The sequence below is a fragment of the Aphelocoma coerulescens genome, chromosome 7 (genome assembly GCF_041296385.1).
Source record: "Aphelocoma coerulescens isolate FSJ_1873_10779 chromosome 7, UR_Acoe_1.0, whole genome shotgun sequence".
NCBI lineage: Eukaryota > Metazoa > Chordata > Aves > Passeriformes > Corvidae > Aphelocoma > Aphelocoma coerulescens.
The window spans coordinates 313,092-337,981 of NC_091021.1; the positions used below are offsets into that span (position 1 = coordinate 313,092).

Sequence of the window (24,890 nt, forward strand, 5' to 3'; positions counted from 1 at the left end):
CAATCTCACCATGGCAGACGGAATCTCCCATGAAACAGATGAGGAACGTGAACAAGGCCAGTGCTTGGAGCAATCTGTGTCCCTGCCCATGGCAGGAGGAGTGGAATGAGATGGTCTTTCAGTTCCCTCCCAACCCAAACCATTCTGTGATTCCGTGATATCTGGACTTACAGCCTGAAACCAGGGGAATCAGCTGCTCACTGAAAATAATTTTTAAAATCCTCAAAACTACAGAAAAAAGAGGCCTTTTCAGGATAGGGTGAAAAAGGTCTGTTTATTTTTGCAGACAGCACAATTCAAGTTCAAATCTGGGCATTGCTCAGCAGATACCGGTGGGAAGAAGGTACCACGGATGCTTTGAGCACGTTGGGGTGACTGGGAGGCAGTTCTGGTGGCTGTCCAGTATTGTGTCAATGCTGGGAGTCATGCTGCCCCTCTCAGCTGAAATTTGGAGTGCAGTAATAGATGAGCAGGTTCTGATGAAGGGTAGAATGACAGAAGGAATAAAGGGAGGTATGGCCCACAGGAAAATAAAGATCTTAGAGATGATTTGTGAAATTTAAGATAGATACACCCCCCAAAGGAGCATCTGTGGAAGGCAGCAAAACCTCTCACACCATCCTGCTGTCCCAGGAAGGAGGAGCAGGACGCACTGAGAGATATTGAGAGTTTTTGAAAACTAGAGTTACTCAATGGTCCTGCTACACTGGAAAGGTTTCTTGCATCTCTGATAAGGCCTCCTAGGATTACAGTACGTACACAAGTCATGCCTTGGTGTGTGCAAAGCTTTACAGAAGTACATCATATGGCTCTGTATCCTGCTTTGATCTGGGTTTTAATTAGCACCATAAATGTAAGATACATGACTCTTCATCATGAAAATCAATAAAGAGCTCTGGATTTTGGCTAGAAAGGAGGACCCAAAGGGCAGCTCTTCTGGGCTAGCAACCATACAGGGGGAAGAAAATACAACAGGTAATATCAGGGGTGTGTATATCAGTGGGAGAAGGATTTTGTGTGCGCCCTTCCTTTAACAAATCCATCGAATGAACCTGTCGAAGAAGCTGGGCTGGGAGAGGCTGTTATAGTCCTTCTCCCGGAAGATGGCTGCCCGGTCCCCCAGGCCAAGCTTCAGCAGGACATCCATGTCCACGTCACTCCCCAGAGCCACCACCGTGGGCATGACATCCTGCTTCTTCATGGAGTTGATGGCCTCCTCCAGGTTCTTGCTTCCCGTGATGCCGTCGGTGATGAAGACGAAGGAGAGCTCGGCGTTGCGCCGGGCGAGTCGCTGCCCGTTGCCCGGGCTGAGCACGATGTTGTTGATGGCGTGGATGATGGCTGACCCGATGTTGGAGGACGAGTCCAGGTACCTGATCTGCGCCAGGGCGTCGGAGATCTCGGTCAGGTTGTGGGTCAGCGGGAAGACCACGTTCTGGTCCCGCTCGCTGCCATACTGCAGCAGTGCGATCCGGGCGTTCATGTGGTCGCTGTTGCTCCGGGCCAGCATCAGCTGCTGCGCCACATCCTCCACGAAGCGGTGGGCACTCTGGAAGTTCTGCTCCCCAATCCTTTCCGAGCCGTCCAGCAAGAAGACGATGTCAACGGGGCGCTGGGTGCACTGGGCCACAGCGAGCTCTGCAGGGGGAAGAAGGAGGACAAGAGTTGGGATGATAAGAAGACTACAGGATAATTTGGGTTGGAGTTGCCTCTGTGCATCCTTGTCCAAAGAAGGATCAGCCCAACCCTGCTGCCAAAGCTTGTCTCTGCAGCTTGAAATGAAGGAGCTTTGCTTTTGATGCCCTCCTCAGCTACTGGACACTTAATGAATGTTAGTTCTGGGACTGATGACAGACCCTCATGAAATTAGACAGGTCTGTGCATTTCAGTCCCAGAATTACACCCACTGCCTTACATCAATTTCCAGCTCTCATTTGTGAGAGGAATATCCAGCGATTAGTGGCAGGCAGCACCTGCAAACCTCTCTGGAGAGTGGTATACTTTCAGAGTTACTCTTACCATAAAAGCATAGAATCAGAGAATCACAGAATGGTCTGGGTTGGAGGGAACCTTAAAGCTCTTCTCTCTCCAGCACCCTGCCATGGGCAGGGACACTTCCCACTAGACCAGGTTGCTCCAAGCCCAGTCCAAACACATCAAATACATTAATATATGCAGTGAATGAACTCAGGGGAAAAAAAAGAAGAATATAGCTATGTTTGGAGTCAGCTGATAGTCAGAGACTATTATTTCCTCCCTTTTCGGTAGTTATGTGCATTGCATTCCTCTGTGTTCCCCGAGCTGGCAGCAGGGCAATGGCCATAGCACTCTCAAGCAGTTCTGTGTCTCTGAGGCTGCATCTCAAAAGAGTGAAGTCCTGAAGATGCTGCCATGTTGTGTTGTGTGACTGGCAAGGAATAGGAGCTTCTGGAGCAGCCCAACCTTGAGCACCCATTTCTGGCAACAGGGGGTAACTTGGGGGTAGGAATATAACATTAGATTGAATTTCCACACTGTGAGCAAGTCCAGCCTGACAATGAGCTTCCCTAGTGCTGGACAGTGCTACACCTGGGTTCAGCATAGAATCAGGGAATCACAGATTCCTTATGGTTGAAAAAGCCCTCTGAGATCCTGAAGTCCAACCATTAACTCAGCACTATCATGTTAACCACTAAACCATATCCTGAGCACCACATCACATTTTTTGAACACCTTCATGGATGATGACTCCACTGTTTCACTGGGTAGCCTGTTTCAGTGCCTGACTGTCCTTTCAGTGAAGAAATTTCCCCTAATATCCAGTCTAAATCTCCCCTGGTGCAACCTGAAGCCATTTCCTTTTGTCCTATCGCTTGTTACCTTCCCTCTTTTAAAGCAATAAAGGCACATACTCACCTCTGCCCAATCTTCCAGGAGAAATGTTGTCTAAAGGCATGTTGATGCTGCAGTTCCTGGTATGTAGGCACTGCTGCCACAAGGATACCTTGCCTTGGCAGCACCTGCACTCCTGGTCCTCACATGCTCTGAGCAACCGTGGAGGGGGAAAGGCAGGAAGGAATCCCCCTTGCAACCACACAGTGCAAAACCTCTGTGAGGGTCTGTGAAAGCAGGTGGGAGCAGGGGCTGCGTGTCGTGTTGGGGCAGTGCTAGCAGCCTCCCCCAAGGCCTGCCCACATGTTTTTTGAGATGACAAGCAAGCCTGAAGAGCTCCTAGCTAAGCAGAGGGCAGCATCACTCCATGGAGCTTCAGTGGGAGCGTAATGCACATCTGACAGGAGCATTCCCCAGAGACACATTCTGCTCGATGCTCAGCCCTCAGGGCTGCCTTCCAGCTGTTTGATAAAGTGCCTTTACATATGAGTTATCCCATGGGAATGTAAGGCAGTAAAGGCTTGGGGTTGTCCTGTTCAGTGTCAGGCTCTGGTTGCAGCTTTTTCTCATTTCTGAGAGGCTGAGGACCCAAGCACCCTTTTCTGCAGCAAGATTCTCATCCTAACTGGCAGAGAAGCTCTCAGAATTAGGCCGACTAAAACCTTCCTGTTGTGCTTTTAACTGGTGCATTGGGCCTTCTCATGTGGATCATGAATGCCTGTAGCTCACCTTACTGCACAGGTGGGGATGTCTAATGAAGGCAGTGCAAATAAGCAGAAATATCATTGATTTTTCTGCCATTAGTGTACAGAGTAACCCCACCCATTCACATCACCTTCCTGCTTTTTCTAAAACCTGAGCAACTTGTACTTCCTCTGTTCTTTCGCAGTATTGACAGTGGAGATGAAAGTGAGGTGGGGACTGACCTTGCAGCCCTTTTTGGGGTTTCCCCCTTTCCCAGCCCCTCCCGTGTCTTTGGGGAGGTATGGACCATCCTTTACCCTCCTTCTCTCTGTCCTTCCTTTGCCCAAGAGTTTCACTGAAGGAATGCTGCTGTGATGAAATCCATCTGCTTTTATCAGAGGGATTATGCTAAAAAACACTCCTTCACCGACTTCTCCAATCCTCTTTTTGTTCAGCAAAACGTCCCAGCCCTGAGTTCTTTTCAAATCAGTGGGGTTTGGGAGCTTTTCCTCTGGCATCATGGCTGGAGCAGCTTAACTACTCTGAGTTCAGTCCCGCATCCCAGCAGGCTAAGTCACACTAATTTGGGGGTAAAAATCAAAACAGAATAGGGAGTTTGGCTTTGCACAGACTATCTGGAATATGTGAATTATGACCAGACTCAGGCACAGGCTGATCTTTTTGCCTTCACCTAAAACAGAGAGCACACCATGTAAAGCACTCAGAACTCTTTCCCCTCTATTCTACACTGATAGCAGCTCTGTTCTCTGAGCAACTTGTCCCTGTAGACTGGGGGGAAAAGTGCTGAAACCTCAGGGGAACACTGCAGTAAGTTCAAAGCGGGCAACTCCCACGGCTAAGCTTGGCAAGTGGCTCCACCTTTTATACCCGGAAATATTACAGCCAAATTCCTGAGGATAGCACATCTCTCTTCTGCCCATTAAATGTGACATTTGCTCAGTATACTTTATTGCAGTAATACCATGTCAGTCAGAGTAAGCACTTCTACTCCTGTGTCTGCACACGACATCCCACTACCTCTAAATACAGCTTGAGAGCAGTTAAACTGGAGGTGGGAATGGCCCTCGCCCGCCTGACTTTGTGCAAACTGGGCCATGGATGACTGAGTGGATGGAGATACCAGGCCTTGTCTAAGCACACATACCTGCAGTGCAGGTGGTTGCTCTGTGGTGTCTGAGCCAAAGCAGCACTGGGTGTGGATTGAGTAGGCTCTACTACATCAAGCTTAAGTACTTGCTTTTAAACAGCTCACATCAGTCAAGGAGTTTTGCTTTGGACCACTCGGCCCCACGTAACAGATTATCTGCCTTTTGGATATGGACAGGTACATGTTGTGGATTACAACAGAGGAAACACAAATGTACTAGCAGAGAAAAAGGGCAGGGGAGCCCACACAGCTTCTGAGAGAATCACTGCCCAGGTGTCAGTGCTGCCAAAGGAAAGGGCGGGTTGCTCCCTCTCCCACCCTGCTTGCTCCTTCCCTCCACCCCCAGCTGCCCATGAGGGGTTCCACAGAGACACTGTGGTGAGCAGGGATACACCTTGCTTGGTCAGCCTTGCAGGACTTGAAGAGAGCCCGTGGTAACCGAGAGAGAGGATGCAGAAGGAGGAGAAGGATGCTTTGGAGGGGGTCAGCAAGGACATACACAGGAAGACATGGGGAAAACGCATTGTTAGGCTCTCGGCCAAAAAGCAGCAGGGAAAGCAAGAGCATCTCTTGGTACTGCTGGGGAAAGCCACCATGCTCATCAGCCAGCCGAGCTGGAGGGGACTGCTCCTTGTGTCCCATCCCTGGCTGAGCACAACCAAGCCATTCCACTGCCTCTGTCTCTCCTAAACTAAAAACACCTCCCCATGAACTGTCCCCTCTGCCACACAGGAGCGATGATTTCCACCTCCACTCGGCCTCTGCCTCCAAGTGACCCCCAAGAGAAGTCTCAGCACAGCCCTAGCACAGTCTCTGGGTCCCCCACAATCTCGCTGTGCACCATTTTGAAGGTGTCAATGAACAAGTCCATCCACTCTTGCCGCTCATTTCCAGTGGCAAACTTGGCTTTTTCGGCGGTAAAGGCCAAAGTGGCCACCAGCTGGGTGTACACGCTGGGGTCCCGGGATTCCCGCGTGGAGTTTAGGAACTGGGCGATCGATTGTATGGTGCTGGGGAAATCTATGTTGACTCCCTCTTCCATGGGGCGGAAAATAACTGGGTTTATGCTCCCAGGGTTCCTGTCATCTGCAAGTGAGCGTCAAAAGAATATTTTCAGGGCTTGCTAGCAACGGCTACGTCTCTGAAAGCTACCTGGCTTTCCTACCTGCACTGCACCAGGGAAGAACAGAGCTAATGAGGACAGAGGAGTAAAGACCAAAGCCAGATTTTAAATCTTTCTACCATTTGTGTCTGAGGAACCATGGGATTTGCCCTGAAATCTTTCACACATCAACTGAGTGACTTCGGAAAATTACACGAAACTTTAACTGCCCAGTTCCTGCTGATCCAGCATAGGCACGATGGAGAAGAAGCAGTGCTCAGGAAAAGGGCCACTTCCTACTGCAGATGGGATTAACCCATCATGTAGTTTAGGATCATGTAGCTATGTGCAAACCGCACCCATGGTGCTGTAAGGCAGAAAGGCATCTAAGGGACAGCATCATGTGACCTCCTTGCCTGGCACTCAGCCTCAGGGCAGTGACTCCACTCAAAGCTGTGCGGTGTCTGGGCTTGTCAGGGCCCTGAGAGCCTCTGTCTGCACCTGGCTGTGCCAAATTTAACTTTGAATAAAACCCCAAAGCTCAAAGCAAAGCCTGTTGCGTGGGTTAGCAAGAGCCTCGAAGGATGTCATGCAGTTTCTATGAAGCAAGTGGTCAGTTCAGATTTGCTCAGCATACAACCTTCCAGCATCCTGTTAGCACAGCTGTGACTGAGGAGAGACAAGGGGCTGTGCTGAAAATGGGACACTCTCAGGTAAAGCCCTGAGGCAGCATGGGGGGAAGACAGGGTGTATGTGGTACCTGTCCCTGTCTGTGCTCTGCTGGCATTACCCAGGCTGAAGCTGGGGCACAGTTGATTTGCCCCTCAAAGTGCCAGGACCACCATGCTGAGCCATGGGGCCAAAACCGGGGCAGGTTTAGCTGCCTCCCTGACCTGAGTCTGTCTGGCCAGTCCAGACACACGCACTGGATGTGCACTGGCTCACTCACGTTCCCTCCGAAGGGCACTGTCTCCATCCAGAGGATCTGCGTGGGAATTGGCACGAGCTCATGGGATGTTCTCCGAGAGCCAGAGAAGCCCCAGGCTCTGTCATGTTCCATCCCATCCAACGTGTTCCCGTGCCACTAGGGAAGTGTGACCACTGCAAATCCTTCTGAACATGACAGCAGAGCAGCACGGCCCAGCTGGTGTGGTAGGTGGGAGGCTCTGTGCCCAAAGACTCCTGAACCAATTACTTAAAATTCCATCTTCCAGCCCTAGCCCAACTTTCACCCATGCTGAGAGGGCACTTTGACAGGATGCCAACCCTACCCAGCCACGTCACTCCACCTCCCGTGTTCTGTGGGGCGCAGGTCTTGCCGGTGCTTGGCCTGGCTTGCATATGGCATGGCTTAAGGGATTCACCCAAGAGGGAACGCCCTCAGATGCCTCCTCAAGCCATTCCTGTTGTAGTCCCCAGGGCTGCCAGGCACCACCAAACTGTTCTCACCTTGCATCAGGAACAGAAACATGCAACTGCACTACAAGGAAAGGACTGACAGCTTTGGAGGGCTTTGATGCCCAAGCCCAGGAGAAATGAGTGTGCCACTGCTTGTGTTGCTCGGAAATGGGAAGGCCAAAAAGACCAAAACCTTTGATGACACCTGAGCAATGACCAGCATGGCCTGGGGATGTCACCTCCTTGTGCAGAGATTTGAAGGACAAAGCTCCTCAGAAGACACAGCAGAGGAGCTCAGAATCATGGTTGGACACTGTGCCCCTGGCATGGCCAGGTGCAAATACTCAAAATACCAGTGAGAGATTTTAGACAGGAATAATTATAGTTTTTCTCCAGATTTCTGTGCATCCTGGGACCAATCTTCCTTTCCACAGAAACAAAGGGACTTATTTAAAAATGAAATTTGATATTCTGTATAAGGCTCAGTTGAAGCTGGGGACTGCCACAAAAACATTCATGGCAAGAGAAGAGACAAAAATTGCAGAATGGGCAAAACTTTGGTCTTCTATAAACTTTGTGTATCAGCAGAGAGTGCATCTATTATATTTAAACAGGCACAGGGACTCAGGCAGATGGGACCTCTGGGAATTTGGGATACACATCTGCTCCTTAACAAGGAAAATGTGACCCCGTAAAGCTACCTTCAGCACACAGAGCACCAGAAGATCCTTACAGCCTTTTCCTTTAATCCAACACCCTGAGTTAATTGCTAATTAAATACAGCCAGCGTTAGAGAAGCCAAAGCTCTGGGTCCACTAGGTTGCCATTTTCCAACTGATCCCTAATAACTGCTCTGCCCATCACTCCCAAGGAGCATCCTGCTACAAAGGTCACCATGAGTGGGAATTTAGCAAGGCGATTTTGACTTGAGTTTGGAGGTCAAAACCTGGTAGTTCCCAGGAATTTCGATGGGGAGAAGTATCAGGGATGAGCCATGCTGGTGCACTCACACAGTGCACTTGTACCTACCTGTGCAGGGAACTCAGAGAGACAGGAAAAGAGCAGGAGATGAAACCCTGGAGCCTCTCCTCATGTAAAGTAGCACTATTTCCCAAACTCCTGCCTTCCAAAGGAACTGGACAGGGTTGCACCCCCCTCTCCTACTCCTGAGCCTCATGCAGTCTCCCCCCAGAGTCTGTGCAGATGGCATGAAGCTACTTGTAATGTTTACCTGTCTGACAGGGCAGCTCGGGGCAGACGACCTGTGGATCTGGAAGGAAAAGAAACAAGGAAAACTGAGCCATGTGCTGCCATCCCCCTTCACAGCTTGCACAGTCAGAGTGGCAGGACAAGGTCTCTTCCAAGGAACACCAAAGGACTGCCCCAAAAGGCTGGTCTTTATCTGAGGAAGGACTCTTAGTCCAGGGCTACCTAAAGGTCAGACCCCACCATGGATGACCCAGCTGCTGGCCAACCTGCTGGGACACATCTTGGCCCCCCACCCCAAACCCTGGGGCTCAAAACTCCAGTTCCATGCAAGGACAGGGACAGACCTGGGCAGAGCACGTCCTCCATCTTGTCAATGAATTCCTCTGCCACCAGGTCTGAGAAGAGCCTCATCTTCTGGACTCGCTGGGGTTCATTGCAGGCGATGGAGACCAGGGTCTCGCTCTGCTCCGGCTGGTCGAACATGTCTCCTATGCCGATGGTGTTGACCACCACATCTCTACCGCAGAGAGCCCCGAGGTTCTTGTCATCATCCCGGGGGTCGTAGCGCCCGTCTGTGATCACCACAGCGAACACTTGGGCTTTCTTTCTCCTGCTTTCCTTGATGAGCTTGTTGTAGGCAAACTGAAGGGCAGACGGTGTCCAGGTGCCTCCAGCGATCCACTCCAGGCGCTTCACTGCTTCCTTGAAGCTCGACAGGGAATTGATGCGCTCGTCATCAAGCTTGATGGCTTCAAAAGTCCCCTCGTGACTGTACTGCACCACCCCAACACGGGCACCTGCCAAGGAAGTGTCACATTACTCGGCTTTGCATCCTTGGGGAAAAGTGGAGAAAGTCAAAGAGCTGCCCAATTGGTCTGAAAAGCCGTGGAAAATAAACAGTGAAGTTGAAAGGATCCAAGACCTCTTTCTTTTCCCCATGCCCCACTCTGTCCCCACAGAGTCCAGACCTGTCTGTGACTTGGGGTCCTTGGCAATAGAGCCCAGCCTGCTGACCACGTTGACGACAAAATTCTTCTCCAGGGTGAAGTTGGTGTAGCCGATACTCTCGGAGCTGTCTATGACAAACATGATGTCCAGGGCACCGCAGCGCTTCTCACAGTCTGGGGAGAGGGGCAGGGAGGGAAACACGGGGGTCAGTGATGCTGGGAACCTTCTGGTGACCCCCTGTCCCCATCCCTCGAGTGGTTGCTCCCCTTCCCTGGGGAGAGGTGATGTCTGCTCACCACAGCATCCACACGTCTCTCGCACGTAGGTCATCACGTCACAGTCCTGCCAGGAAAGGGGTGCAGGGTGAATGCTTCCCCCTAAGGAAAAGGCTCCCCTTTGCCTTCCCACCCAACCAGCCCTCTCTCCTCTTTCCCTGGCTCCCACAGGAAGCCACAGGCCACCTCTGCCAGGCAGCAGCAGGACCTGATGCCCTGTTTTGTTCCCAGGCTGTGCATGGAAAAGCCAGGATTGCCCCAGGAGGAAGAGTAGCAGGGGTTACTTACAGTCAGACCAGGGTCTCCTGGTGGGCCAGGGGTCCCCTGCAAGAAGAACACAGGGATTTCAGGCACGGTTTTCCCATTAGTTCTTTTTCTGGGAACTAGATGTCAGAGCCATTATAAGTGTGGCTTTTTGCTGAAGGGGAAGGAGAAAGGGAGGGCAAGCCCCCACTGTGAGCCAGTGGACACATCTGGCAGCTGGTGTCCCCTCCAACAGCATCTACTCAGACACGATGCCATGGGACTGTACCTCAGGGCCTGCTTCACCAGGTGGACCACGCTGTCCAGGCTCTCCTCCTGGGCCAGGATCACCCTGGGGAAGAAGTAAAGAAGGGTCAAATATTTCCTGGGCAATGTTGGTAATGCAGCCCCAGGTGTTCAGGGCCAGCCCTGCTGAGCACAGTCACCAGCCTGCCACAGCTGAGCTTGGGGAAGGGAGCAGGCAGAGAGTGGCAATGTGACCCCCAGCACACCTAGCAGGGGTGTGGGAGGGGGACACTGACCCTGGGGCAGTACAGGGAGGCTGCTTACCGGCTCCCCCTTCTCTCCTTTGGTCCCTTGTGCTCCTTTTGGTCCAAGCTCACCTCTTCCTCCCTGCTCGATGGAAGGAGAAACAGATCTGGCATGGAGCACATCTGGATGTGCTCAGGCAGAGGCTCTGCTGCATCACAAACACATGCCTGCCTGGCCTGGGACAGCATCCTCTAAACCAGCAGCTCAGAGCACAGCAAACAAACAGTGTTTACACAGGCATTAACCAAAAAAAAAAAAGAAGTTCTGCAATGCATTTTTCAGATTATTTCAAAAGGAGAGGGGCTTGCGAGATACAACCAAGCTCAACAGCTGCAGGGAACATCCAGGGCAGCTGCTGGCAGGGCTGGCTCCTCAGCCATTAACCCAGAGGGCTGGGAGACAACTCCTTGGCATCCCAGCCAGTACAAAAAAACAGGTGATGGAGACCTGGAGACAAACACACCCACCTTGGGTCCTGGCCGCCCCTTCTCACCCTTGTCACCCTGCAAAAGGAGAGGAGGGAGAGGTCAGCACCTGTCCAGGACTGGCCCCACACTGTGCACATGTACACCCAAAGATTGCAGTGAGGGGCAAGAAGCTGAAGAGCAGCTGTAGCTGCAGGCTGATGGTTGAGGGACCATCACCATGACTGAGGCTGAGGGGTCCCCAGCACCTGGTGGACTGTGGCCAGGTTCAGTCCTGGTGTTCAACCCCCTTTCTCCTTCCCAGGCTCCACACATCTGTGACCCTGAGCATTTTTCTTCCTCCTTCCTTGTTTTCTCAGGCTGCTCGGATCCAACAGCAACACTCGCACAGATTTCCTCACGTGCTGAACGAGGAGTACGTACCTGAGGTCCTCTGGGTCCAGGGTAGCTGAAGCCAGGCCTGCCTCTGTCACCCTTTAGTAGAAAAAAAGACCCGTGAGATACCAACCCTGGCCCTTCTGACCTGCTCCTGTCAGAGACAGTTACAGCCATTTTCATCTTCTCTCGGGGCGAGATACCACCAGGAGCCAAAGCTTCTGCAGCTGGCCCTGAAGCACTGGGAACAGCTGTGCAGAGCAAGGATTTGTGAGGTTTTGGGGATGTCATGTACCAGGGATGCCCCTGAATCTGCTCAGGGTGAGGGGTGTAATCAGAGCTGCCTTGGCCAGAGCAAGACCTACATCTCTGCCCCATAGGGAGGCTCAGGTCTGATTCTGTTTCTGAGGCACACAAGTTTCTGCAGTGAAAACGGCTTATTTTTTTTAATAAATAAATAAATAAATAAATAGGAACACAAACCTGCCCTTTCAAATGCAGAGGTTTATTCATGAACTTTACCTTTGGTCCTGGTGGTCCAGCATCACCTCTTGGGCCCAAGTCACCAGGATCCCCACGTGATCCCTGCAGGACAGTTTTGGGGAGAAGGCAGGGACTGAGTGAGGATGTTCCCTGCTGTCCCCCGGCACACAGGGGACCGTGCTGGAGAAACCAGCTCTCGAGATGGTGCTGCAGGACCATCTCCCTTCCTGGTGAGTTTACTGTGACAGTGACTGTCTCAGCAGTGGGGTTCCCATGTCCCATAGAACCACATGGATTTCACAGCACTACTGCCACATCGGGGTGATGGACTAACCGCAGACCCAGGACAAATGGGTGCTTGTGGAGTCCCATCTTCCCTCTCCCCAGTGACCCACCCGCTCTGGTGATCCATTCCACATTGCCATGGGAACACTCAATTTCTGAGCCTCCCTGAGAGAAGGTCGTGCAGGTTCTCCTCCGGAGGGACAGTGCAGGCAGCTTGTGTAAGTAGGGCAAGCCCTCACCACAGAAGGAGGGCCTGGTCACACACGTGCCCAAGTGTGACTTACTATCCTGCCTGGCTCTCCCACAGCACCCGAAGGGCCTCGGGGTCCTGGAAGTCCTTGTTCTCCCTGCACAGCAAAGAAAGACACAAGAACACACAGTGCATGAGGAGGAAAGCCGGGCAAGCTGCCCCAGATGGCAGCACTGCTCCCCCTTCCTCCTGGCTGTCACCAAGCCTTGCTCCATGCTTACCCTGGCTCCTTTGTTTCCAACCTCACCGGGCAGACCACGAGTACCCTCTGGACCAGGATCTCCCTGTGAGAAGGGTAAAGATATTCCTGGTCAGGGAATGCTATCTCTGTACATGGCAGTGCTCCATGATGCCCTTCTCAAACCTTGTGTTTCTTGGTTTCAAACAGTGTTGGGCAGTGTGCCCTCTGAATGTGTCTCTTAACCTTGAGCTTTGCTGCCCTTCATCCCCTCTCTGGACCAAACCCTGGAGGAGAAGGCTGTACCTGGTGCCAGCAGGACAGGCAGCAGACACAGTGGGAGCACAGCACAGTGGGATCTGCATTCCCAGCTCTGGTGCTGCATGGACACTGCATGGCTGGGCAGTAGCACATCACGCACACACCAGTCCTGTCCATATGGGGCTCACTTGCAATAATCTGGGCAGTTGCCTTACTCACCCTTTCTCCTATGCCTCCAGGAGAGCCTTTGCTGCCTTTCGTCCCTGGATCTCCACGTCGCCCCTTGGCAGACACAGAAGTCACATAAATGGGTTGAGAGGATGAATGTTACCTGGGCAGTGACCCCTGGCTGCCCTCCGTCCTCCCTCTGGGCCCAAGAGATGTACCCCTGCCCCCTAAGCAAATGTGTTCCCAGCAGCAGGGGAGCAGGGATGCCCATGGTTCCTTTTGGGAAGCCACAGCCAGCCTGTTCTTTCACCGCAGCGACCACAAACACGCCTGGTTCATTCCCTCACGGTTGAAGACTCTGATTTACTTCCAGCTCATCCAGTGTTACTTTCCCCTCTGAATCTTGCACAAGGACACACACTGGCTGGGCTCTGGCCCCTTGGTGCTGGTGGAGCTATGCCATGGATTGTTGTCTCCAACCTGCTCCCCAAAATTTGCAGCGCCCCATCATATTAACTTGGGTCTGTGTGGCACCACCAATACGTGACACTGCCCTTCTCACAGAGCTCTGCCACAACAGCCACCAGATCTTGACTCTTTGAGCTCCTGCAAGGAGCCAGAGATTTGGGGAACTTGCCAGAGTACAACCAAAGTGTTCCTGGGCATCCACAGAGGCCAGGCCTGCGTGGTTCAGTGGTAACACAGGACACTTCTCTAAGGTGAAATGGTTTAGATTACAGGAGTTCTGCTCTGTGATTTTGGGAGAGACAAGGAGATCAGCATCTGCACTTCTTTTGGGATTCACAAAGCAGAATGGGGGAGTTTCTCAGCACTCATCCATGAAGCTGCCTCAGGTTCCTGCAGTGCGCCCAATGTCCAGGGATCTATTCAGCCACTTACGGCCTCTCCTTTGGGTCCAGGAGGTCCCACTTCACCTTTCCTTCCCTTGGCTCCAGCAGGCCCTTGAGCTCCAGGGTTGCCTGGGAGTCCCTTGGAGAAGAAAAAGAAATATGGTTTGTTGAAAGAGAGGTCAGGGTGCACACACACTCCCCCCATTTTTATACCGTGTCAAGCAGTCCCCCTTGAGCAGAGGTGTGTATGAGCACCCAGGTTCCGCTTCCACACAACCTGGCACGCCCACACGGCACTGCCGTGAGCACGGGCTCCAGCCTTGGAGCAGAGTGGTCCTGTGTCACCTTCCCCCCATCAGCTGACAACAGGTTTGTCAACTGCTCCTTACAGCATCTGCCCAGTCCTGCCCAAAGCCAGAGGGACTGTGGCTTCCCCATCCCTGGAAGTGTTCCAGGCCAGGCTGGACAGGGCTTGGAGCAACCTGGGCTAGTGGAAGGTATCCTTGCCCATGGCAGGGGGTGGCACTGGATGAGCTTTAAGGTTCCTTCCAGCACAAACCATTCTGTGATTTTATTAATAGACCACAATAAAGCACTGGAGACATTTGAATGCTGCATGAACCTACCGGGCTTCCTTTCTCTCCTGGGGGCCCCGGGGGTCCACTGCGACCAGGCCGGCCAGGATCCCCCTGAAACAGCCAGAGAGCCAATGGTCATTGCCTGCCTCACCAGCACACTGCACCACGAGTAGCCCAAGGAACAAGGCCAGCAAGGCTCTTCCCTCAGCTCCTGTGCCTGGTGATGGGATCCAGGCCCCAAAGCCTATGGGCTCCACAAGCAGTGTAGGATTTAGGATATACGTATAAATACAGGGAATGGTGTTTAGCTGTCCCCACTGGCAGCCTCTGCCCACACCCTGCTGTCTGTCCAGAGCACTTGTACCTTTATGCCTGCATCTCCTCTTTCACCTTGGTCTCCTGCATCTCCTGGGTAGCCATCAGGGCCCTGGGGAGGGAAACGACAAAGAACCACACACTTCACATTGGGAACACTCTCCATGCAGAATAAATCAAATAAAACTTTCCAATCAAATAGAACTTCTAAGCCAGTGCTTAGAAAGTTGCTATAGAGGCTAAAGTAGTTTTTGCTTGTTGCTGGTGTTGACGAAAGGGCAGCTCCTCCTCTCTGTGGAGGGGAGGGACACTGGGGGCTTCCAGCTTACTTGCCCATGGAAAGGAGGCACAGTAAAATCAAACTGTGCTCCCCATTCCAGGGATCCCAGGTCTGGGATCAGATTATACAGCTGGTAGGAAAATGGGCCAGTACCCTCTCATTGGCCATTTTTCTACATATGTACCTCACTCAGCAGCTACACAACTGATGTGCTGGTGAAAGAATAAAGCGTTCCTACCTTGTCACCAGGGTCACCCTTGCATCCTGGTGGTCCAATTCTCCCCAGCCTGCCCTGGAGAGATTACAGTCAAAAGGAAAAGACTGAGAAGTTATAGGTGTCTGAAGGGAAAACACAGCCTTTCTTGGTGACAGTTAATAATTTTAGCATCATCTGCTGACCTTATCTGTCACCAGCTAGAGAATAAATAGCAAGTGTATTCCTTAAACTGGGGTGGGGTGTGCAGAGACAAGTGGAGGAAAAAGCAGACTAAAGGAAATCAGGCAGGCTCATCCCAGGAGTGTATCCTGAGTGATGGGAATGTCCCTTGAGGTTGGGTTTGGCGGTCACTCATGTCCAGGGTTGTGCTGGGCCTCCCTCATGCCCCTCCTGTCAGAGCAGCTCAGGCGTGCAGCAACCACTCTGCCCAACAGATGCTGTGAGAGAAGGGACTGCCTTGCTGTGTGGCCCAAAACAGCTCTGTCACCAGTGCTGAGACAGCTCTGGGATAGAGACTGGGGGAACCAAAGGGCTTTAGTGTTTTAGAGAGTGGGGGTACTGAGAGATATTTTAGGGCTTCAGCAGCACTTGAGGAGTGGGAAGAACTGTTATTACCCACAAATATACTGGGCTGGGTATAGGACACAGGGCAAAGCCAGGGTGTGCTGGCCAGTGGACAAAGCCAGGGACTTTGTTGTGAGGCCTTTGAACTTGACTTTAAGGCTTTAATACTAAGCACAAGCTGTGGTTTAGAGATGAACTTTCAGATTCTGTGACAAACTGCCCTGAAATCCAAATTTCTGTGAAGCTTTCAGTGTCCATGTCCTGTAGCGGTCATTAACACTCAAAATAAAGTATCTACACCCAAATTATTTGGCCTTATCACCTTCTCAGCAGGAGCATGGAGCAGGTCACACATCCAGGCCCTGCAGAGAGCTGGCTAACAGAGGGACGGCGCTTAACGCATGAAGCTGTGTCGGGAGATTTAGGGTGGGTATTAGGGAAAGGTTCTTCCCCCAGAGGGTGGACAGGCTCCCCAGGGAAGTGATCACAGCCCCAATCCTACCAGAGTTCACGAAGAGTTTGGACAATGCTCTCAGGCACAGGGTGGGATTGTTGGGGTGTCCTGTGTGAGTTGGACTTGATCTTTGTGGGTCCCTTCCAACTCAGCGAATTCTGAGATTCACTCCTGCGACCTGAATTACTTCACACATTTCTACAGGACATGCAGAATAATGTACAGATAAATTCACAGAAACCTCGGTGGGAACAGAAAGCCAGCATGTGGGATAGTAGAAACTACATAGCCTGTGGGCATGAAAGAGGGTAAAGAAATGGAACAGCAGCAGCGACATTATGGGGTGCTCCCAGTGCTCCTAGTTACCTTCTGTCCATCTGTGCCGTTCCTTCCTGCCAAGCCAGGGGCACCCTTGGATCACGGGAAAAAAAACCCAAGAGGGATCTATTAACACACAGTCCAAGCGTTTGGGAGCTGGAACAACGTGCAAGTTAGAAAATGTCCTTTCTTACCCTCCGTCCATCGGATCCAATTTCTCCCTGGGAGAAAAAGAGGACAGGAAGTCAGACACTGCCTGCAAGCCCCACCCCCCCCTCCCGCCTCCCCCTCGCCCCTCCTTTTACATCCTAAACCCACCACCGCTTCACCGCTTCACCAGACCGTCATCAAAGCCTGAAGGAGGAGACAGGCTTTGGGATGCCCTTGGAAATCCCTCCCCAGGTCCACAATTACGCGTTAATAGCGCTGTTATCCCTCCCCATTACGGCTAATCTCTCCCTCTGTGCATCACAAAGGAGCGCGGCCCCTGCCAAGTGCCCAGCCAGCCATTCCGTCTCTTCTTTCTCACCTTCTCTCCTTTCAGCCCTGGGACACCCTAGACGAGGAAAAAAAAAAAAAGAAAATCGCTGTGTTAGTGCCTGGGCAATCAGCAGGAGCTGAGCGCAGGGGTCTGGGGTGGGAAATGGGCTGGTGAGAGCGAGAAGCAAAGCTCCCCTTGCTTTACCAAAAATCAGGGAATGCAAAGAGCTCCGCCATCAGCTATGGGATTCTTACCTTGGGACCAGGGTATCCGATCGGACCTTCAATACCTGGGTCGCCCTTTGGGGAGGAAGGCACGGAGAATTAGCTCGAGGTCGCCAGAGATGCAGCAAACAACGGGGAGGATTTTCCACAACTCACCTGTCGTCCCTTCAGCCCAGGGGAACCTGGCTCACCCATGTTCCCCTTTGCACCCTAAGGAAAGAAAAAACCCAGCATAAGTCCAGGCTTGGTGCTGACTGAGAAAATGACAGTTTCTGGGGATCAGAGCACACAGAGCTGGGGCAGGAGAGTGGGACACCCTGTGCACGTGAGAGCTCTGCTTTGAGAGTGGGAGACTCAGTGACAACTGCTGCCTCAGTCCTGGTGTCCTCCGGTGCTGGAGGTGCCCAGCAGATGCTCGGGTGTCTGTCTGCACTGCTGGCAGGGCATCAGCCTCGGCACAGACATGGGCACAGCAGTGCTGGCTGTGCCTTCCAGGGCCAAGACATGCTAGTGGGGGGTATTTCCCACCGGGGTGCTACCTGAGAAGGCAGCTGATGTGGGCTCTAAAGCATCCTGCAGTGGTTGTGGAAGGCAGGGGCATTATTGTTCCCACAGCTTAGAGCAACTTACCTTCTGCCCTCGGTATCCCTTGGGACCAGGTGGACCTGCAATCTCCAGGCAGCTCATCTTGTAGCACTGAAATACAAGAATTAAACTGAGCTATTGACAGCGTGCATCCCAAACTCAGCACCCACGGCTCTCCATGTGCCTCTCCCCATGAACTCACGGCTAAAATCTGATGTGGCTCCAGCTGAGTCAGGGCTGAGGCAGCAACAAGCACACAGAGAATTTGCTGCCCATAAATTAAGAGTGGAAAGTTGCTATGAGCATGCTCATTATAACTTGGCTCTGGGCCCAGACTGGAAGAACAAGACTGCCAAGTGTCAGAGATGGTGGGGGCTTGCTCATCTGGGGTCATCATGAGACTGGCATATTCTTTGGAGCACCCCCTGCATACTTTTCCCTCTGTGTGCCAAACCCTGCCCCTGTGGTACCAGCAGGGCGGGAGCTTCAGCAGGGGCAGCACTTACAGAATGTGCCTCCAAAGTGATGAAACAAATCTATTCCATAGACCTGAACCCACAGGGAGTGAGTCCAGTGTGCCATTATAACCCCTGGGTAAGGGAATGTGTCCCCAGACTCTGCCCTGATTCATAAGTGGGCAGGGACCCATCCCACTCAGGTCTGTGCTGTTTTGGGGTGTGAGCTGGTCTGCTCTAACTGAGGCAACTTAAACCTGTGTCGTGTGGCAAAGGCATAAAGATGCTGCTCACTCACCTCACCGTAGGCTTCGTGTTTCTGCAAAGGAGAGAACAGGAGGAAGAGAATCAGTTAAGGTGCTCAGTCCCACAGGGGAGGAGGCAGCAGCCCACTCTTGGAGGGGTGTGTGGTGATAAGGGAGAGGAGGCGGTAAAGGTCCCGTGGCTTTAAAGATGCCCTCAGCAGAGCCCCTGATCAACAGCGCCTCACAGGTGGGGTCTCAAGGACCACGCTCATGGTGAGCACGTGTCTCAAGTGTGGCACACTCTTCCACATGCCTCTGGATGGGGAGCAGGCTGGAGTACGGCCTGGTCTTCAGCAAGAGCCAGGACTAGGGTGACAGCCTGCTTGGACATGCTGGGAAACAGAGGCACAAACCAAGGGGTCCTGGCTAAGAACCAGAAAAAGGCTCCACTTTCCCTGCTAGAGGTTAGCTCCAAAACCCAACAAAAGGGGAAAGCATTCCCCCATCCGTGCGCCGTTCCTCTTGTGCCCCCGTTACACCCCCTGCCCTTACCATAGCCTGGATGATCCTGTCGATGGTGTTGACGTCGATCTCCAGGGTGTCCCTCTGGGTGATGGCATAGTTGTTGCGGTACAGCTCGTGCGGCAGGTTGGCGATCTCCCGCAGGCCCTGCTCGTACACCTTCTCGCTGGGGGCCACCGCGAACAGCTTGATGCCCATGTCTCGCGCCCTCTCGGCCTGCATCTTCATCCCCCCGCACGGGCTGCCCGTCACGTGGCCGTCGGTGATGACCACCGCAAAGTTCACGCCGTTGGCCATCTGGGTCTGGATCTGCTGGGTCATGTTGGAGATCGCACAGTCCGTGAAGGTGCCCCGGCCCAGGTACTGGATGGCGGACAGCCTGGGCAGGTAAATGTCTTTGCTGCTTGTCAAAGGGCTGTAAATTTCTACCACGTCTGAGTAATGGAGCCCACCGAACTGCCAGGTGATGTAGACTTGGTTCTGGTAGAGCTCGCTCTCCAGTTTATCGATGAACATGGGGATGAACCGCTTTATTTGGTCCACGAGGCTCTGGATGGGCACAGTCTGCAGAGCCACGCTCTCCGAGGTGTCAATGATGAAGTAGACATTGATGGGGCAGTTCCTCTTTTCTGCATGGACACAGTTATTCAGACCATGTCAGAGCACTTCACGCACCCCCTTTGCTGTCCCCCAGACACCCGGACCAAGTGTGATGCTGGGAACAGCACAAGTCCCACCCAGCTCTAGAAGTGACACCCATGATTGGGTCAGATGGTTCCCCAGTGACCAGAACTTATAACTCCTAAGATCTGCTGTAGAATCACAGAGTAGTTAAGGTTGGAAAAGACCTCTAAAATCGTTGAGTCCAACCATTAATCCAGCACGGCTCAGTACTGAATCAATCTTGAAAATCTTGCATTTTTTGGTAAGAGTCAGGCTGGACACGTAAACCACCTCTGTATTGCAACTGAAAAGTGAGGAAATCACCAGATTTAAAGTGAACAATTTTCTGGCATCAGATAGAGAGCTGAGTGCTGGAGACTGACTGGTTTTTGTTACTGCACCTGCTGGGAGAGACAACCACTGGCAGACTCCAGCTCTTCCATCTCTACCTCTCTGCACACCAAAGCAAACCCAGAAACGTGAGTTTGGGTGGAGGATGGGTTTCCCCACAGATGGGTTGTTACCACAGGAGTGCAAAGGGCTGTGGGAGGTAGAATGTCCCTGGCAAGCAGGTTCTACAACTGAGCATTGTTTTTGCTAAAATTGCTGCCCACAAAAGTGATCCAAATTATTTGGTTAGTACCTGCACAAGAGGTAGGACTGACATCTGCAACATCCACATCAAGCTGAGCAGCGTGGAGAGGAACTAGAGCCACACAAAGGAGAGTGGAAAACAAGGCTTGTTGGAACATCTCAGCAGCCCCTCAGGATATTCAGATGCCTGCGGGAAAACACAAGTTGCATGGTAAACGTGATGCTCAGTCTCCTGACTCTGCTGGCATGACACAAAGCCAGCCAATGCTCCTTGCAGACCCGGAGAGTGAAGGGACAAATAAAAAACCTCTTGAAGAAATGCACATCTTCAGTGCTCAACCCATCACCAGGCCTCTGAGGCCTAGGTGCACGTAGGAGTTTATTTCATGTAGGGTTATGATAACTTAAAGTAGTAGAAGTAGAGATCTAGTCTGAAAAGTTCTTAGGAATGTACGGAAGTTTTCAAAGGAACCCAGGATTTGAAAGGAAATTCTCAGGTAACAATCAAGCAACACTAGTCACCAGCACGGAATATGGAGGAAGGGGAGATGCTCACCTTTGTGTCTAGAGGACCCCAGAACCAACCAGCATGGCCCTGTGGTGGCCCAGAGATGCTTCTCTGCATGGTGGCCAGCTCAACACTAACCAAAAAGGCGCGTGTGGGATGTCCGTTATGAAAAAAAGACCCGAATCCAGTCCAGAAAGAGAGCTTCTTTCTTGAATGGTTTTTTTGGCTAACTTTTGGAAAAGTCCGAGGCTTGGAGGGACACTGAGCGTGCATTTGGTGGCATTGGCAGTGCAGGGAGAGGGCAAGCGAGCAATGCAGCTGTGTTGCTGCCTCAGCTGCCTGAGGAACAGCACTACTGAAGAACACAGGCAACTCAGCCCTCCCTGGCATCCCTTGAGACCTCTCTCCACGTGGTGCCCAGCTATTGCCTGGTGGGACACGTCCCGTTCCAGTTTACAGTGCCAGCTGCAGTGCACCACAGGCTTCTGCAAACTGGTTTATGCTGGAAAGGTTGGTGTCAGTGCTGCTGAGACCCTACAACAGTGACAGCCTTCCTCCTCACTAGGGCTTGTGCTTATGAAAGAATTGGGATTGTTCAGCCTAGAAAAGAGAAGGCTCTGGGGTCACCTTACAGCACCTGCTGGTACCTAAAGGGGCAACAAGAGAGCTGGAGAGGGACTTTGGACAAGGGCCTGGAGTGACAGGACAAGGGGGAATGGATTCCCACTGGCAGAGGGCAGGGTTAGGTGGTGTATTGAGAAGAAATTGTTCCCTGTGTTCCCTGTGAGGGTGGGTAGGCCCTGGCACTGGGCCCAGAGAAGCTGTGGCTGCCCCTGGATCCCTGGAAGTGTCCAAGGCCAGGTTGGATGGGGCTTGGGGAAATCTGGTCTTGTGGAAGGTGTTCCCGCTCGTGGCAGGGAGTGGGATGGGATGGTCTTTCAGATCCCTTCCAACCCAAACCATTCCATGATTCTATGAAGTTCCTGCACAACTCAGTGTGGCTCAACTTCCATTGTGCTGCAGAGAATAAAAGTGGTATGGTAAGGATAAAACACTTTCATGCTAAAGGGGTGTTTCAGTTAAGATCTAGATTTCACCCCTCTAAGCCTACTGCAGGCTTTCCTTGTTTTGTTTGCCCTCCATAAAACAGGGCTGCAGGAGACCCTGATCTTTAGTAGGACACGACAGCTTTGAGCCTTCAGACAGCACCATTTTAGAGCCAGCCTTTAGCTGAGGAAGACGGAGACATTAACTTCTGAAGAGGCTGGGAGCGCTGAGCGCTTTGGCCAAGTGTCTGACTCATCACTGCATCCCGAGTTTAACCACCTCCCTCCCTCTTTCCTTCTTTCTCTCTGTGTGTGTGGGTGGGAAGGCACTCTAGAGCAGAGCAGTTGGCCTGCATGGGCAACCAGGGCCAGCTCTGGCTTAGGATGGCTCCTACTCACAGCCCTGGGGGCTTGGGACTGGGTCAGTGAAGCACCACAGCCTTGGATTCTCCATGGGCAGAGTGGTGAGGCAGGAAAGCGACACCTGAAAACACGAGACACAACTCACTTCCCTGGGGTCCTCTTGCACCACCTCCTCTATCCACTCTGCGCCCCAAGCTATGTTATTCTCCTGCTCTACCAGCATCCCACCTGGTATTAACCCTCCTGGATACACAGTGGGTGGCCGCTGGGATCTCCAGTCCCCACCTCAGCGGCCTCCAAGGCTGGGGTGGGCGATGGTGCCCATTTTGTCATCCTCAGAGCATCACCAGCTCTTGTGATGCTGTTGCAAATCCCACAACATTTGATATTTGGCTTAAAGTCCCACCTGCTGCTGCAAGATGCTGAGATGGAAACCTCAGATTTCACCAGTATTTCAGACCAACTGTTTTCTGCATGTTGAAGGCAATTTTTGAACACAAATAGTTCAAAAAACTAATGAAAAGAGCAAACTGGGAGCGGAGTCATAATGCCTGAACACTTGGGTCTGTCCATCCTGTTCTTCCTTAACTTTTCTCTCTCTGCCAGAGCAGGAACGTTGCTCCCATGAGTCCTTCTCTCAATATTTGTATTTTCGAGTGGTTCACCTCTTTCCCCATGAGATGCACACAAGGGAAAAACAAAAGGGAATCTCAAGCAGTGGGTCCTCTGAACAGATTTTGAGGGCACTATTTTGCACCATTCTCCCTGAATGAGGGTCTGTGCTCCTACCTCAGGTGCAGAAAAATGCGTGGTCTCTGCTGCTCCCACACTGAGATCTCAGGTGACCTGGCTGTTACACATGTAACTGAAAAATACATGGATTTATCTAGACAGAGCCCTGCAAAAAGAGTGGCCTTGCAGGAGCACCCAAGTTCCCTGCTTGCTTCTCTTCCCACCATGAGCAACCGAACCAAAAGTGGTGCTATGGCAAACAAGTTACTTGCAGTGGCTCAAATGTGCAAATTATAGCTGGTTATTTGGGCTCTCACATCTGATTAGCCCTTAGAGCAGATCCCACTGCAGTGGAAATGTCACCTCATGCACCTGGCCAGGCAGAGCCATGGTCTGCCTTGTCCCAGTCACTGATATTCCTGAAGTTCCCCCGGTGCACTGTGTACTTCTCCTCCAACACCAGAACACCCACTGTACTGAGCAAACTGGTCCCAAATCCGCAAAAATTGAGATGTTCTGCTCTCTAAGCTAACACTGTCTGCAAGGAGCTTATTTAAAGCCACATAAATTTAAAGGCACACAAATTGCATTACTCTCAAGAAAGGAGAATTATGCTGGCTATGCTAAAATATGCAGAATAAAGTTTGAAGCCTCCCTGCTGCTCAGTCCTAGCGCTTTCCATGGCCATGCCCAGCAGGCAGTACCTGTGGTGTCACTCATTTGTGCATGCAGCATTTTCTCCACTCAAGTGTTTGATAAATGAAACTAGAAAAGAAAAATATGTCCCATTTGGAAGAAAACTCTTACAAATGCACCTCCTCTTCCTTCCCGTTTGTGTGCCTGTGGTTTGCATGCTGCATGAGGAGGGAATTTCGGTGCTGGTTGTAGCCACTACCCAAATGTGCCTTGTAATTTTAATCCCTAGGCAGAGCACCCAGAGGGAAGGTTTCAGCTACAGGGACTCCAGATATTTTTCAGGTCTCCCAACGTAATTATCCTGGGATTTCAGCCAGGGAAAGCCCAGGCTGCAGGAAGGCTGGGAGGCAGCAAACCTCTGCCACCAAGTGCAATGAATTCACAGGCATTCATAAATGTGCTATCACCTCCCAAAATACAGGAGCTTGCGCTGATGTAATTCAGCATAAATAGGAGAGAAGGGCCTCAGGTGAGTCCAATTAGTGTCTTCTGAAATCCCAAAAATCAAAGGGGAATCATGCAGCAGATCAGTTCTCTGCCCTGCTGCCATCACTTCACTGGAGCTGCTGAACTCAGCCCAGTTACCCCAGGGAAGACCTTGGTTCAACAAATCCACCCCCTTCACTGAGGGATTTTCTAGACCTTTGGCCCTGGCAGTTTGTGGCCCGCACTGCTTGGACCTGGAAAAAAACCCAGCAAACGCTTGGGGAAACGCCCAAACTAGCCAAGAGCTGGAAGTAAAGGAAAAAATTATATTCTCTTATTGCAGGTACTGTCTAAACATGAATCAGGCACCTTGCTGGGAAGCCGGTAAGCAGCAGCAGGCACAGGCTGAAATTTCAGAGGGATTTCTGTTATTCCCGACTGGAGCTCCGTCAGTAAGTAGCCACAGAACCCCTGTACTCGGAGAGAAAAAGTCTGCCTACCTGGAAAATGAGGTCATCAAAACTTCTCCCCCAAATCCCTTCGCAACGTAAGGAAAAAGGACTTTGTGGGGTGGCCGGTGTCAGGAAGGCTCCCGCATCCCCGGCTGGAGGGTGGCTCCGTGCTCTGGGTGCTGGGATGGACGGGATGAGGGAGCGGGAGGAGCAGCGGAGGCGTCTCCAGCCCCGTCCCGCTACTCCCTGGCCGTCTGGAACTGCCCTCTGAGTTCCTCCTCCAAAATCGGGCAGAAGCTCGTTTGCAGTAGCTCCGAACATCCACGGAGAGTCACTGTGGGTCTACCGAGACCTGGGAGGGTCCCCTCCCCTCCGCTCCCACCCTGCTCCGGCTGGGCTGGGGCAAAGTTTTTCCTTCTAGAGCTGAAGGCATCTTTGTTTGACAC

At 52.0% G+C, this 24,890-nt stretch overlaps 1 protein-coding gene across 2 annotated transcripts; it reads right to left on the reverse strand.

Annotated features, from left to right (window-relative positions):
* Window positions 1-255: 255 nt before the first annotated feature.
* On the reverse strand, window positions 256-24,682 carry COL6A2 (collagen type VI alpha 2 chain). 2 transcript variants are annotated; one of them, XM_069021608.1, is made up of 28 exons: window positions 24,493-24,682; window positions 20,271-20,408; window positions 18,995-19,593; window positions 18,496-18,516; window positions 17,788-17,853; window positions 17,314-17,367; window positions 17,188-17,232; window positions 16,982-17,008; window positions 16,647-16,673; window positions 16,501-16,545; window positions 15,138-15,191; window positions 14,669-14,731; window positions 14,353-14,415; window positions 13,776-13,865; window positions 12,927-12,989; window positions 12,490-12,552; window positions 12,303-12,365; window positions 11,773-11,835; window positions 11,299-11,349; window positions 10,918-10,953; window positions 10,469-10,531; window positions 10,188-10,250; window positions 9,944-9,979; window positions 9,677-9,722; window positions 9,401-9,553; window positions 8,777-9,229; window positions 8,455-8,493; window positions 256-1,638 (listed from the first exon to the last, which is right to left on the reverse strand). In XM_069021608.1, the coding sequence occupies exons 2-28, from the start codon at window positions 20,377-20,379 to the stop codon at window positions 1,031-1,033; spliced, it is 3,063 nt and encodes a 1,020-aa protein (XP_068877709.1). In that variant the 5' UTR covers window positions 20,380-20,408; window positions 24,493-24,682; the 3' UTR covers window positions 256-1,030. The 2 variants fall into 2 exon arrangements, with proteins under 2 accessions (XP_068877709.1, XP_068877710.1); XM_069021609.1 differs by lacking the exon at window positions 256-1,638 and adding an exon at window positions 4,496-5,809.
* Between the last annotated feature and the right edge of the window lie 208 nt (window positions 24,683-24,890).

What these genes read in the sequence shown, in the direction of transcription:
- COL6A2 (XM_069021608.1), bottom strand. Translation starts at nt 20,379, where the DNA reads ATGTTCCAACAAGCCTTGTTTTCCACTCTCCTTTGTGTGGCTCTAGTT. An exon ending in CAGTCCTACCTCTTGTGCAG is followed by an intron (nt 19,594 to 20,270) that starts GTACTAACCAAA and finishes GTGTCCATGCAG; the next exon opens with AAAAGAGGAACTGCCCCATC. An exon ending in CGAGCTGCCCTGTCAGACAG is followed by an intron (nt 1,639 to 8,454) that starts GTAAACATTACA and finishes TTCCCCCTGCAG; the next exon opens with AGCTCGCTGTGGCCCAGTGC.